At 35.5% G+C, this 14,431-nt stretch overlaps 1 protein-coding gene across 3 annotated transcripts in view; it reads left to right on the top strand.

Annotated features, from left to right (window-relative positions):
* CENPC (centromere protein C) overlaps positions 1 to 14,431 on the top strand; it is an 87,365-nt gene that overhangs the window by 41,913 nt on the left and 31,021 nt on the right. For all 3 annotated transcript variants that reach the window (XR_004819925.1, XM_035726281.1, XM_035726280.1), the window contains exons 11-15: positions 339 to 482; positions 3,137 to 3,280; positions 5,935 to 6,078; positions 8,734 to 8,877; positions 10,044 to 10,126. Coding sequence is in view for 2 of the 3 variants with exons in the window: in XM_035726281.1 (XP_035582174.1) it covers positions 339 to 482; positions 3,137 to 3,280; positions 5,935 to 6,078; positions 8,734 to 8,877; positions 10,044 to 10,126 (659 nt within the window). In the remaining variant the exon portion in view is untranslated. The remainder of the gene's footprint in view (positions 1 to 338; positions 483 to 3,136; positions 3,281 to 5,934; positions 6,079 to 8,733; positions 8,878 to 10,043; positions 10,127 to 14,431) is intronic.

The raw sequence follows: 14,431 nt of genomic DNA, 5'->3' as shown, positions 1-14,431 counted from the left end.
ACTCTCTTGTATTTAGGTCTTTCATCCATTTTGAGTTAATTTTTGTCTATTCTGGGAAGTAAGGGTTCAACTTTACTATATGACTATCCAATTGTCCCAATAAGTGTTTATTGAAAATACTATTTTTTCCCCATTGAACAAGACCGTTCAATAGGGTCCTAGAATCAAGTTTTCTTCCTAGGCTAGTTGTAAGTCCTAGGACCTGAACAGGGTCCTAGGACTTATAGGTTCTAATATTTGTTACAGCCAGTATTATATGGCCTACTCATTGTGTATTGTTTCTAGAAGAAATATTTTATGGAGAAATGAAAATAATTTTACACTTTACATTTTCACAGAGGTACAAGAAGCACAAAGGATCAAGATAATATGACTGGACAAAATGTTCATCTGAAGTCTCAGATCAGGGGATTTACATGCAAGACACCAGCAGAATCTAACTTGGATTCTGGAGAGCCTAAGACTTCAGTTTTGGAAGGAAGGTATGCATGTGTTCTAAGGATCATTGGATTTACTTATTATATTAGTCACTCATTTGCTGTGTAACAGATTACCCCAAACTTTAATAGTCACTTGCAAACATCTATGGTTTCATAGTTTCTGTGGCCCAGAAGTCTGGGTTAGCTGGCTAGTTCTTACTCAGGGGTTCTAATGAGGTGTAGCATTCAAAATGTCTACCTGGTTTGCAGTCCTTTGAAGGCTTGACTGTGACTGGAGGATCTACTTATAAGATAGTTTGCTCCCATGGTTGTTAGCTGCAGGCCTTCCTTGTCGTGCGGCCCTCTCCATAGGGTTGTTCAGTATGGCAGCTGGCTTTTTACAAAGCAAGTGATCCAAGAGAAAGTGTGACTATGATGGAGGTTAAAATTCCCTTTTAATGACCTAGTATCTGAAGTTGCATACTGTCACTTCCACTTCATTCTGTTTGTTAGAAACAGGTCATTAAGTCCAGACCACGTTCAAGGAATGGGGGATTAGGCTTTCTCTCTTGAAAAGAGGAGTGTTTAAGAATTTGTGGGTATGTGTTTAAAACAGGTACACTCAGTGAACAAACCAAATTAACCTATTGACACCATTATTGAAAATTAGTTGACCATATGTATATGAGTTTCCTTCTGGATTCTCAACTTTTTTCTCTTGATCTGTATATCAGTTCTTGGTCCAGTACTGTACTGTCATGATTACCATTGCTGTGATAAGGTTTGAGATCAAGAGGTATGAGTCCTTTTTATTCTTCCTTTTCAGGGTTCTTTTGACTATGTTGGGTTACTTGCAGTTCCATATAAATTTTAGAATCAGCATGTCAATTTCTACAAAGACATCAGTTGAAATTCTGATAGGGATTGCATTGAATCTGTATATCAATTTGGGGGATATTGCTATTTTAAGAACATGGGATGTTTTTCCATCTATTGAGATCTTTAACTTCTTACAACAATGTTTTCAGAGCATAAGTTTTACACTTCTTTTGTTAAATTCATTCCTAAGCATTTTATTTGTTTTGATGCTATTGTGAATAGAATTGCTTTTTAAATTTTATTTTTGGATGTTCATTGCAAGTGTATAGAAATACAGTTGGTTTTTATATTCTTGTATTCTGCAACCTTGCTGATGTCATTTATTAGTGTCATTTATTAGCTTTTTAGTGTACTTCATAGGATTTTCTGAGTACAAAAATAGTGTCATTTTTGAATAGAAATAGTTTTACCCTTTCTTTCCAGTCTATTATTTATTTGTTTTATATTGCCTAATTGCTCTGGCTAAAAGCTTTGGTACAGTGTTTAATAGAAGTGGTAACAGCAGGTTTCCTTGTCTGGTTCCTAAATTTTAGGAGGAAAACATCTAGTCTTTCACCATTTAGTATACTGCTAGGTGTAGGTTTTTCATATGTACCTTTTTATCAGGTTGTGGCAGTTCTCTTCTAGTCCTAGTTTGTTGAGCGTTTTTATCATAAAGAGGTGTTGGATTTTGTTAAATGCTTGCTTTTTTTTTTTTTTTTGCATCTACTGGTACGATGATGTGATTTTTTTTTTTTTTTTTATATTATGTTAATTGGTTTTTGGATGGTAGACCAAACTGCATCTCTGGTATAAATCCCATTTGGTCATGATGTATGTATAATTCTGTTTACACATTGTTAGATTTCTTTTGCTAGTATGTTGAGTTTTTTGGTTTAGTTTTCTTGTGATGTCTTTGTCCAGTTTTGATACCAAGATAATCTTGGCCTCATAAACTGAGTTGAGAAGTTCTCTTCTGTTTTTTGAAAGAGTTTGTGAAGAATTTGTATTATTTGAATGCTTGGAAGATTCAGCAGTGAAACCATTTGGGCCTGAGGTTTTCTTTCTGGGTAGTTTTTTGATTACTGATTCATTCTCTTGTTACAGGTCTTTTGAGATTATTTCTTCTTGAATCAGTTTTGGTAATTTGTGTGTCTTTAGGAATTTATCCATTTCATCTAGGTTTCTAATTTGTTGACGTATAATTGTTCATAGTATTCTCTTATAATCCCTTTTGTTTCTTTAGACTGTGATCATAGGACCAAAGTCTGCATGTTCTTTAGTTATTTTGCATGCAAATTATTTTCTCACATAAGATAAGAGTAGGCTGATAGACTGAGTCAAGGAACAAATTAAAACATAGCACTTACAAGAGAAATGGGAGAGAAGAGAAAAATTACACAATCTGGGAATAATATATCCTATTTGGATATATTGGAGATAAATTAATTAGCTGTTAGCTACTGAAGAGATGAACCAGAGTCCCTCTGAGCACCCTTATTGTTCCTCAATAGGCTGACTAGGGGTGTCAAAGAAAACAATTTCAGTTGTTTGTGGATTTTCAAAAAAATGATAGATTAAGTGTGTAATGTACATTATATGCTGCCTGAAGTAATGTCTCCTTGTGTTCCCCCTTGTCATCACCTCCATCTTAGGCCAAGTCTATACCATTTCAGAATTTTTCTTAGTAGGTCCTAGAATCAAGGTTTCTTCCTAGGCTAGTTGTAAGTCCTAGGACCTGAACAGGGTTATCTAATATTTGTTACAGCCACTTTATATGGCCTACTCATTGTGTATTGTTTCTAGAAGAAATATTTTATGGAGAAATGAAAATAATTTTACACTTTACATTTTCACAGAGGTACAAGAAGCACAAAGGATCAAGATAATATGACTGGACAAAATGTTCATCTGAAGTCTCAGATCAGGGGATTTACATGCAAGACACCAGCAGAATCTAACTTGGATTCTGGAGAGCCTAAGACTTCAGTTTTGGAAGGAAGGTATGCATGTGTTCTAAGGATCATTGGATTTACTTATTATATTAGTCACTCATTTGCTGTGTAACAGATTACCCCAAACTTTAATAGTCACTTGCAAACATCTATGGTTTCATAGTTTCTGTGGCCCAGAAGTCTGGGTTAGCTGGCTAGTTCTTACTCAGGGGTTCTAATGAGGTGTAGCATTCAAAATGTCTACCTGGTTTGCAGTCCTTTGAAGGCTTGACTGTGACTGGAGGATCTACTTATAAGATAGTTTGCTCCCATGGTTGTTAGCTGCAGGCCTTCCTTGTCGTGCGGCCCTCTCCATAGGGTTGTTCAGTATGGCAGCTGGCTTTTTACAAAGCAAGTGATCCAAGAGAAAGTGTGACTATGATGGAGGTTAAAATTCCCTTTTAATGACCTAGTATCTGAAGTTGCATACTGTCACTTCCACTTCATTCTGTTTGTTAGAAACAGGTCATTAAGTCCAGACCACGTTCAAGGAATGGGGGATTAGGCTTTCTCTCTTGAAAAGAGGAGTGTTTAAGAATTTGTGGGTATGTGTTTAAAACAGGTACACTCAGTGAACAAACCAAATTAACCTATTGACACCATTATTGAAAATTAGTTGACCATATGTATATGAGTTTCCTTCTGGATTCTCAACTTTTTTCTCTTGATCTGTATATCAGTTCTTGGTCCAGTACTGTACTGTCATGATTACCATTGCTGTGATAAGGTTTGAGATCAAGAGGTATGAGTCCTTTTTATTCTTCCTTTTCAGGGTTCTTTTGACTATGTTGGGTTACTTGCAGTTCCATATAAATTTTAGAATCAGCATGTCAATTTCTACAAAGACATCAGTTGAAATTCTGATAGGGATTGCATTGAATCTGTATATCAATTTGGGGGATATTGCTATTTTAAGAACATGGGATGTTTTTCCATCTATTGAGATCTTTAACTTCTTACAACAATGTTTTCAGAGCATAAGTTTTACACTTCTTTTGTTAAATTCATTCCTAAGCATTTTATTTGTTTTGATGCTATTGTGAATAGAATTGCTTTTTAAATTTTATTTTTGGATGTTCATTGCAAGTGTATAGAAATACAGTTGGTTTTTATATTCTTGTATTCTGCAACCTTGCTGATGTCATTTATTAGTGTCATTTATTAGCTTTTTAGTGTACTTCATAGGATTTTCTGAGTACAAAAATAGTGTCATTTTTGAATAGAAATAGTTTTACCCTTTCTTTCCAGTCTATTATTTATTTGTTTTATATTGCCTAATTGCTCTGGCTAAAAGCTTTGGTACAGTGTTTAATAGAAGTGGTAACAGCAGGTTTCCTTGTCTGGTTCCTAAATTTTAGGAGGAAAACATCTAGTCTTTCACCATTTAGTATACTGCTAGGTGTAGGTTTTTCATATGTACCTTTTTATCAGGTTGTGGCAGTTCTCTTCTAGTCCTAGTTTGTTGAGCGTTTTTATCATAAAGAGGTGTTGGATTTTGTTAAATGCTTGCTTTTTTTTTTTTTTTTGCATCTACTGGTACGATGATGTGATTTTTTTTTTTTTTTTTATATTATCTTAATTGGTTTTTGGATGGTAGACCAAACTGCATCTCTGGTATAAATCCCATTTGGTCATGATGTATGTATAATTCTGTTTACACATTGTTAGATTTCTTTTGCTAGTATGTTGAGTTTTTTGGTTTAGTTTTCTTGTGATGTCTTTGTCCAGTTTTGATACCAAGATAATCTTGGCCTCATAAACTGAGTTGAGAAGTTCTCTTCTGTTTTTTGAAAGAGTTTGTGAAGAATTTGTATTATTTGAATGCTTGGAAGATTCAGCAGTGAAACCATTTGGGCCTGAGGTTTTCTTTCTGGGTAGTTTTTTGATTACTGATTCATTCTCTTGTTACAGGTCTTTTGAGATTATTTCTTCTTGAATCAGTTTTGGTAATTTGTGTGTCTTTAGGAATTTATCCATTTCATCTAGGTTTCTAATTTGTTGACGTATAATTGTTCATAGTATTCTCTTATAATCCCTTTTGTTTCTTTAGACTGTGATCATAGGACCAAAGTCTGCATGTTCTTTAGTTATTTTGCATGCAAATTATTTTCTCACATAAGATAAGAGTAGGCTGATAGACTGAGTCAAGGAACAAATTAAAACATAGCACTTACAAGAGAAATGGGAGAGAAGAGAAAAATTACACAATCTGGGAATAATATATCCTATTTGGATATATTGGAGATAAATTAATTAGCTGTTAGCTACTGAAGAGATGAACCAGAGTCCCTCTGAGCACCCTTATTGTTCCTCAATAGGCTGACTAGGGGTGTCAAAGAAAACAATTTCAGTTGTTTGTGGATTTTCAAAAAAATGATAGATTAAGTGTGTAATGTACATTATATGCTGCCTGAAGTAATGTCTCCTTGTGTTCCCCCTTGTCATCACCTCCATCTTAGGCCAAGTCTATACCATTTCAGAATTTTTCTTAGTAGGTCCTAGAATCAAGGTTTCTTCCTAGGCTAGTTGTAAGTCCTAGGACCTGAACAGGGTTATCTAATATTTGTTACAGCCACTTTATATGGCCTACTCATTGTGTATTGTTTCTAGAAGAAATATTTTATGGAGAAATGAAAATAATTTTACACTTTACATTTTCACAGAGGTACAAGAAGCACAAAGGATCAAGATAATATGACTGGACAAAATGTTCATCTGAAGTCTCAGATCAGGGGATTTACATGCAAGACACCAGCAGAATCTAACTTGGATTCTGGAGAGCCTAAGACTTCAGTTTTGGAAGGAAGGTATGCATGTGTTCTAAGGATCATTGGATTTACTTATTATATTAGTCACTCATTTGCTGTGTAACAGATTACCCCAAACTTTAATAGTCACTTGCAAACATCTATGGTTTCATAGTTTCTGTGGCCCAGAAGTCTGGGTTAGCTGGCTAGTTCTTACTCAGGGGTTCTAATGAGGTGTAGCATTCAAAATGTCTACCTGGTTTGCAGTCCTTTGAAGGCTTGACTGTGACTGGAGGATCTACTTATAAGATAGTTTGCTCCCATGGTTGTTAGCTGCAGGCCTTCCTTGTCGTGCGGCCCTCTCCATAGGGTTGTTCAGTATGGCAGCTGGCTTTTTACAAAGCAAGTGATCCAAGAGAAAGTGTGACTATGATGGAGGTTAAAATTCCCTTTTAATGACCTAGTATCTGAAGTTGCATACTGTCACTTCCACTTCATTCTGTTTGTTAGAAACAGGTCATTAAGTCCAGACCACGTTCAAGGAATGGGGGATTAGGCTTTCTCTCTTGAAAAGAGGAGTGTTTAAGAATTTGTGGGTATGTGTTTAAAACAGGTACACTCAGTGAACAAACCAAATTAACCTATTGACACCATTATTGAAAATTAGTTGACCATATGTATATGAGTTTCCTTCTGGATTCTCAACTTTTTTCTCTTGATCTGTATATCAGTTCTTGGTCCAGTACTGTACTGTCATGATTACCATTGCTGTGATAAGGTTTGAGATCAAGAGGTATGAGTCCTTTTTATTCTTCCTTTTCAGGGTTCTTTTGACTATGTTGGGTTACTTGCAGTTCCATATAAATTTTAGAATCAGCATGTCAATTTCTACAAAGACATCAGTTGAAATTCTGATAGGGATTGCATTGAATCTGTATATCAATTTGGGGGATATTGCTATTTTAAGAACATGGGATGTTTTTCCATCTATTGAGATCTTTAACTTCTTACAACAATGTTTTCAGAGCATAAGTTTTACACTTCTTTTGTTAAATTCATTCCTAAGCATTTTATTTGTTTTGATGCTATTGTGAATAGAATTGCTTTTTAAATTTTATTTTTGGATGTTCATTGCAAGTGTATAGAAATACAGTTGGTTTTTATATTCTTGTATTCTGCAACCTTGCTGATGTCATTTATTAGTGTCATTTATTAGCTTTTTAGTGTACTTCATAGGATTTTCTGAGTACAAAAATAGTGTCATTTTTGAATAGAAATAGTTTTACCCTTTCTTTCCAGTCTATTATTTATTTGTTTTATATTGCCTAATTGCTCTGGCTAAAAGCTTTGGTACAGTGTTTAATAGAAGTGGTAACAGCAGGTTTCCTTGTCTGGTTCCTAAATTTTAGGAGGAAAACATCTAGTCTTTCACCATTTAGTATACTGCTAGGTGTAGGTTTTTCATATGTACCTTTTTATCAGGTTGTGGCAGTTCTCTTCTAGTCCTAGTTTGTTGAGCGTTTTTATCATAAAGAGGTGTTGGATTTTGTTAAATGCTTGCTTTTTTTTTTTTTTTTGCATCTACTGGTACGATGATGTGATTTTTTTTTTTTTTTTTTATATTATCTTAATTGGTTTTTGGATGGTAGACCAAACTGCATCTCTGGTATAAATCCCATTTGGTCATGATGTATGTATAATTCTGTTTACACATTGTTAGATTTCTTTTGCTAGTATGTTGAGTTTTTTGGTTTAGTTTTCTTGTGATGTCTTTGTCCAGTTTTGATACCAAGATAATCTTGGCCTCATAAACTGAGTTGAGAAGTTCTCTTCTGTTTTTTGAAAGAGTTTGTGAAGAATTTGTATTATTTGAATGCTTGGAAGATTCAGCAGTGAAACCATTTGGGCCTGAGGTTTTCTTTCTGGGTAGTTTTTTGATTACTGATTCATTCTCTTGTTACAGGTCTTTTGAGATTATTTCTTCTTGAATCAGTTTTGGTAATTTGTGTGTCTTTAGGAATTTATCCATTTCATCTAGGTTTCTAATTTGTTGACGTATAATTGTTCATAGTATTCTCTTATAATCCCTTTTGTTTCTTTAGACTGTGATCATAGGACCAAAGTCTGCATGTTCTTTAGTTATTTTGCATGCAAATTATTTTCTCACATAAGATAAGAGTAGGCTGATAGACTGAGTCAAGGAACAAATTAAAACATAGCACTTACAAGAGAAATGGGAGAGAAGAGAAAAATTACACAATCTGGGAATAATATATCCTATTTGGATATATTGGAGATAAATTAATTAGCTGTTAGCTACTGAAGAGATGAACCAGAGTCCCTCTGAGCACCCTTATTGTTCCTCAATAGGCTGACTAGGGGTGTCAAAGAAAACAATTTCAGTTGTTTGTGGATTTTCAAAAAAATGATAGATTAAGTGTGTAATGTACATTATATGCTGCCTGAAGTAATGTCTCCTTGTGTTCCCCCTTGTCATCACCTCCATCTTAGGCCAAGTCTATACCATTTCAGAATTTTTCTTAGTAGGTCCTAGAATCAAGGTTTCTTCCTAGGCTAGTTGTAAGTCCTAGGACCTGAACAGGGTTATCTAATATTTGTTACAGCCACTTTATATGGCCTACTCATTGTGTATTGTTTCTAGAAGAAATATTTTATGGAGAAATGAAAATAATTTTACACTTTACATTTTCACAGAGGTACAAGAAGCACAAAGGATCAAGATAATATGACTGGACAAAATGTTCATCTGAAGTCTCAGATCAGGGGATTTACATGCAAGACACCAGCAGAATCTAACTTGGATTCTGGAGAGCCTAAGACTTCAGTTTTGGAAGGAAGGTATGCATGTGTTCTAAGGATCATTGGATTTACTTATTATATTAGTCACTCATTTGCTGTGTAACAGATTACCCCAAACTTTAATAGTCACTTGCAAACATCTATGGTTTCATAGTTTCTGTGGCCCAGAAGTCTGGGTTAGCTGGCTAGTTCTTACTCAGGGGTTCTAATGAGGTGTAGCATTCAAAATGTCTACCTGGTTTGCAGTCCTTTGAAGGCTTGACTGTGACTGGAGGATCTACTTATAAGATAGTTTGCTCCCATGGTTGTTAGCTGCAGGCCTTCCTTGTCGTGCGGCCCTCTCCATAGGGTTGTTCAGTATGGCAGCTGGCTTTTTACAAAGCAAGTGATCCAAGAGAAAGTGTGACTATGATGGAGGTTAAAATTCCCTTTTAATGACCTAGTATCTGAAGTTGCATACTGTCACTTCCACTTCATTCTGTTTGTTAGAAACAGGTCATTAAGTCCAGACCACGTTCAAGGAATGGGGGATTAGGCTTTCTCTCTTGAAAAGAGGAGTGTTTAAGAATTTGTGGGTATGTGTTTAAAACAGGTACACTCAGTGAACAAACCAAATTAACCTATTCTTACAATATCTGAAGTCATACACTCTTTTAAAATGAAAGAATGGTAAATTATAACATTCTCAAGACTTTTAAGTGATGGCTAAGATTTCTTTACTATTTGGTGGGTTATGACTACTAGGCCTGTTCTGGGTTCATAATGGAAGGGAAGGAATCTAGGACGGGGATAAGCTGAATTATCTCTGAGCAATTTCTGGACTATATTTTAAATTCTACTTGTTTTTGGCTGTATTTTTAAATTAAGACAAGCTGATTTATTTCTAATATTTTTTAATAATACTATTTGATTTGATTTTTATCAGGGGTGTTACTTGAGTTGACTTAAAATTTAAAATTGATTCATGAAATTTAAAAGGTTATAAAATTCAGTATTTGTCCTGTTTGACAGTTATAGGATTAAATTATAGATTCTTTATTTTATGTAGCATGTAAATATATTTTTGGTAATCTATAACATCACTTTTGGTTTTATAAGAAGGAAACCTTTGGCAGTTTTTGGGACAAAAATGACCATTAGGATAGATAATTAGATATATGTATTATAAAAGCACAAATTTGATGGTTTACTTTTTTATCTTAAAGTGGACCTTTCAGGCTCAAGAATTATTTAACATCTGGAAAGAATAATTCCGATGTGGATGACAAGGAAGTTCAGGAAAGTTCAAGTAGGTTATTATTTATTGTCTCTTGTCTTGATATTTATGGCATTATGCATACAAAGTACGGGTGTGCTATGTTTTATATAAATTATCACCAGTGGCAAATGTGTATTGAGTACTTACTCCAAAGAGCCTTACTATATGTTTAGAGATTTGTAAGACCTTACACCTATGTGATAGAGGGAGGAAGAGAAAGAGAAAGAATGACAGAGTGACAGTCCTTTCTTTGAGGTAGAACATAATGAAATAATTGACACTTAAAATATCTACTCTAGTATTGAAAAATGTTAAGGGGTGTCTGGGTGGCACAGTTGGTTGGGCGCCTAACTCTTGATTTTGGCTCAGGTCATGATCTCAGGGTTGTGAGGTAGGGCCTGGCATTGGGCTCATGCTCAGTGCAGATCTGCTTGAGGCTTTCTCTCCTTCTCCCTTTGCCTCTGCCCGCCACACACTTCCTCTCTCTTTCTCTCAAATAAATAAATCTTAAAAAAAAATAAAAATGTTAAGCTGCTAAGGGTATAAATGAAGTAAGATTCGCCATGTATTGATTACTATAGCTGTATGATGGATATATCAGTTTCATTATATAATTTTTTCTATTTTAAATATGTTTGAAACTTTACATAGTAAAGTTTTTTAAATGCCTCTTAATAGTTTTGTAATTTTTATGGTGCTAAAGAATGTGTGCTTGGAATTTAATCTGTTATACTATTTTTTCTTTCCTAATTCACTAATTAATTTTCCTTTTTTATTTTTAATTTTTTTTAAATTGGAATCTCTCTCTCTCTCTTTTTTTTTGAGAGAAATAGAGCACACACAGGTGTGTGCATGAGTGGGGCTGGCTGTGGGGGGGTGGGGTGGCTAGAGGGAACGGGAGAGAATGACTCCTTATTGAGCTCAGAGCTGATCTCACAACTCTGAGATCATGACCTGAGCCAAAATCAAGAGTTGGACACTCAACTTACTGAGCCACCCAACGCCCCTCTTTTTCCTTTTGATTTGCATCTCTTGAAATGCTAGGAATGTGGAATTTGGAATTTTTTTTTTAAAGATTTTATTTTTGAGTAATCTCTATACTTAATTTGGGGCTTGAACCTACAACCCTGATAACAAAGAGTGGCAGGCTCTATCAGTTCAGCCAGCCAGGTGCCCCCTTTGTTTTGTCTTTTAAATTGTTTTTTTCTCCCTGTTTAGATTTATTTTAGTATTTTTCTCCTCTAAGTTGAATACTTTCTCTAATTTTCTATTTTTTATTTGAAAAAACAATGAATTTTCCTGAGTAGTATTGGCTTAATTTTACAGCTTTTTATTTATTTTAAAAAATTTTTTAAAAGATTTGTTTATTTATTTAGAAAGTGTGTGTGGGGTTGTGGGAGAGCAAGGGAGAGAGAGAGAATCTGAAGCAGACTCTGTGCTGAGTATAGAGCCCCACCTGGGGCTTGATCTCAAGACTTTGAGATCATGACCCGAGCCAAAATCAAGAGTCGGACTCTCAACTGACTGAGCCACCCAGGTGCCCCAATTTTATAGCTTTTTAAATATTGTGTTCCTTTAAAAAAAAAAGATTTATTCATTTATTTTAGAGAGAGAGAAAGCCTGAGAGCAGGGGGAGGGGTAGGAGGAGGGGCAAAGGGAGAGAGAATCTCCAGCAGACTCCCTGTTGAGCGCAGAGCCTGATGTGGGGCTCAGTCCCACCAACCCTGAGATCATGGCCTGAGCCAAAATCAAGAGTTGGATACTAAACCAACTGAGTCACCCAGGCCGCCCCAAATGTTGTATTCTTACTGTAGTATACCCTAAATTACAGTGATTTTTTCTTTGACCCAGGAGTTTTTAAGAGTATATTAGTCAAGAGCTTGGTCTCCAGAGTCCCTGGGGTTGAATCTAGCTCTACCACTTATTTACTATGTTATCTTGAGTAAAAAACTTCATTCCTCTTACCTTCAGCATCCTTATCTGTAAAATGGGGATATCGGTTTCCACCCATAGTTTTCTTGTTTAGTTTAATATCTGGTTTATGTTAAAACATACTGTTGGCTGTTATTCTGAAGTGTTTTGTTCTTTGTTAACAATTTTTTTTTTAATTTATTTATTTGACAGAGAGAGACACAGCGAGAGAGGGAACACAAGCAGGGGCAGAGGGAGAGGGAGAAGCAGGCTTCCCGCTGAGCAGGGAGCCTGATGCGGGCTTGATCCCAGGACCCTGGGATCATGACCTGAGCTGAAGGCAGCTGCTTAACAACTGAGCCACCCAGGCGCCCTTGTTAACAATTTCTAGTTTCATTTCACTGTTCTAGGGAACTTTGGCTTGTATTATTTATTTTTTGAATTTATTAAGGTTTTCTTTGTGATCTATAGTATGCTTAGAACATATAAAAAATTCTCCCATGGGTGCTTGAAAAAGAGAGAATATTCTTTTGTGTATATATATGGTTATAAAAATATACATCCACTTATTAGTGGATGTATATTTTTGAATATATTTTGAATATTTATGGAACTCATGTATTTTTTTATTTTTGAAGATTTTTATTTATTTATTTGAGAGAAAGTGAGTGAGCATGAGCGGGGTTGGGGAGGAGAGGGAGAGGGAGAAACAGACTCCCCGTTGAACAGGGAGCCCGATGCAGGGTTTAATCCCAGGACCCTCACATCATGACCTGAGCCGAAGGCAGATGCTTTCACCCAGGTGCCTGGGAACTCTTGAATATTTATAGAATATTATGGGAGACTTAACTATGTATCCTTCTAGAGGCTGCAGATGTGGTAGTGAACAAAACTGACAAAAACTTCTGCACACCTGGAGCTTACTTTCTGGGGGACCAGGATAGAAGACAAGAAAGGAAAAGATAGCAAAACTTATGATTTGCTAGATTGAGAGTAGAAAAATAAAGCCAGGGATTTTGCAGTGGGAAATGGCGGTTTAATTCTTAGGTAGATGGGCAGCAAAGGCCTCACTGAGGAAGTGATCATTTGAGCGAAATAGGAAAAAGATGAGGAAGCAAATTATGCAGCTGTATGAGGAAATAATGCCTCAGGTAGAGGGAAGACCAAGGGCAGTTTTTCTGATATGATAATGAGTCTGATGGCAAAACACCAAGGAGACTGGGTGGAGCAAAGGAAGAGGGATAGAGTAGTAGGAGATGATGTCATAGAGATAACAAGAATGAAAGATCACATGTAGGATGTTAAAAGCTGTTTTAAGGATTTTTGGCTTTTCCTAAGAGATGATAAGGCATTGGAGGGTTTTGAGCAGAGGAGCGATATGACGGATTTATAAACAGAATGACTGGCTGTTGTGTTAGGGACGGACTGGTGAGTTGGAGGGGGCTGGCGTAAGGTTGGAAGCAGGGAGACTGGTGAGACATTACTAATCCCAATAAGAGTTTGCTTAGAGTCGTGTGGTAGCAGTGGAGGGTGGAGAGCAGTAGTAGGATTTTGAATATTTTTGAAGATAGAATCCACAGGATTTCCTGATGGATGGGATGTGGGATGTAAGAGAGAGATGTCAGGGATAACTTTAAGGCTTTTTGGCTTGAGCACCTGAAAGAATGGTGTTGTCATTACTTGATTTGGAGACTACTGGGGAAGGAGCAGATTTTGGGGGAAAGAACAGGATCTTAGAATTGAACATGTTACATTAGATATTAATTCGATCCTTTATATCCTTGATTTGTGAAATCTGCTGAAGACTGCCAGAGTTGAAGTAAAGTATTTCCACTGCAATGGTCTGCTTTTTTCTATTTTCTGCAGTGTTTGTACATCTAACATAAAAGCATGTAAGCTTTTATATGGAATGTACCTGCTTTGGTCAAATTTATCTTCTTGATCCTATTACAATGCTTTTACCTTGTAGTCTGTTTTGTCTAATATTAATATTGTGACCCCTGCTTTCTTTTGGTTCATTGTTCTTTTTTATATTTTTATTCATCTTTTTACTTAACCTTTCCTACAGAACTAAAACAAAGTGGTTTAGAAACAGTACATGATTGAATTTTTATCTTTCACTTTCTCTGTCAGTATTTTTTCCTTTAATAAATGTTCAACATATTTATACTTACTGTCAGAACAGATAGCCTTGTTACTTTGTAAAGTTGGTAGACATTCTCACATATGTCGGCAAGAACTCAGAATTTTTTTTTTTTTTTTTTTTACAAACAGTTGAATGGTAAAAATAATCTTTGGGTCATAATCTTTTTTCCTTTAAACTAGCTGGCTATTGATCTTTTGCCTCACAATAGCTAATGCTTATGAGTAGAAATTTAAAGGCAGACGTATTTCTTATTTTCTTTGCAAGTAACCTGTTTTCTT

Source organism: Zalophus californianus, chromosome 2, assembly GCF_009762305.2.
Source record: "Zalophus californianus isolate mZalCal1 chromosome 2, mZalCal1.pri.v2, whole genome shotgun sequence".
Lineage (NCBI taxonomy): Eukaryota > Metazoa > Chordata > Mammalia > Carnivora > Otariidae > Zalophus > Zalophus californianus.
The sequence above is the reverse complement of the archived record's forward strand: the minus strand, read 5'-3'. Positions and strand labels throughout refer to the sequence as shown.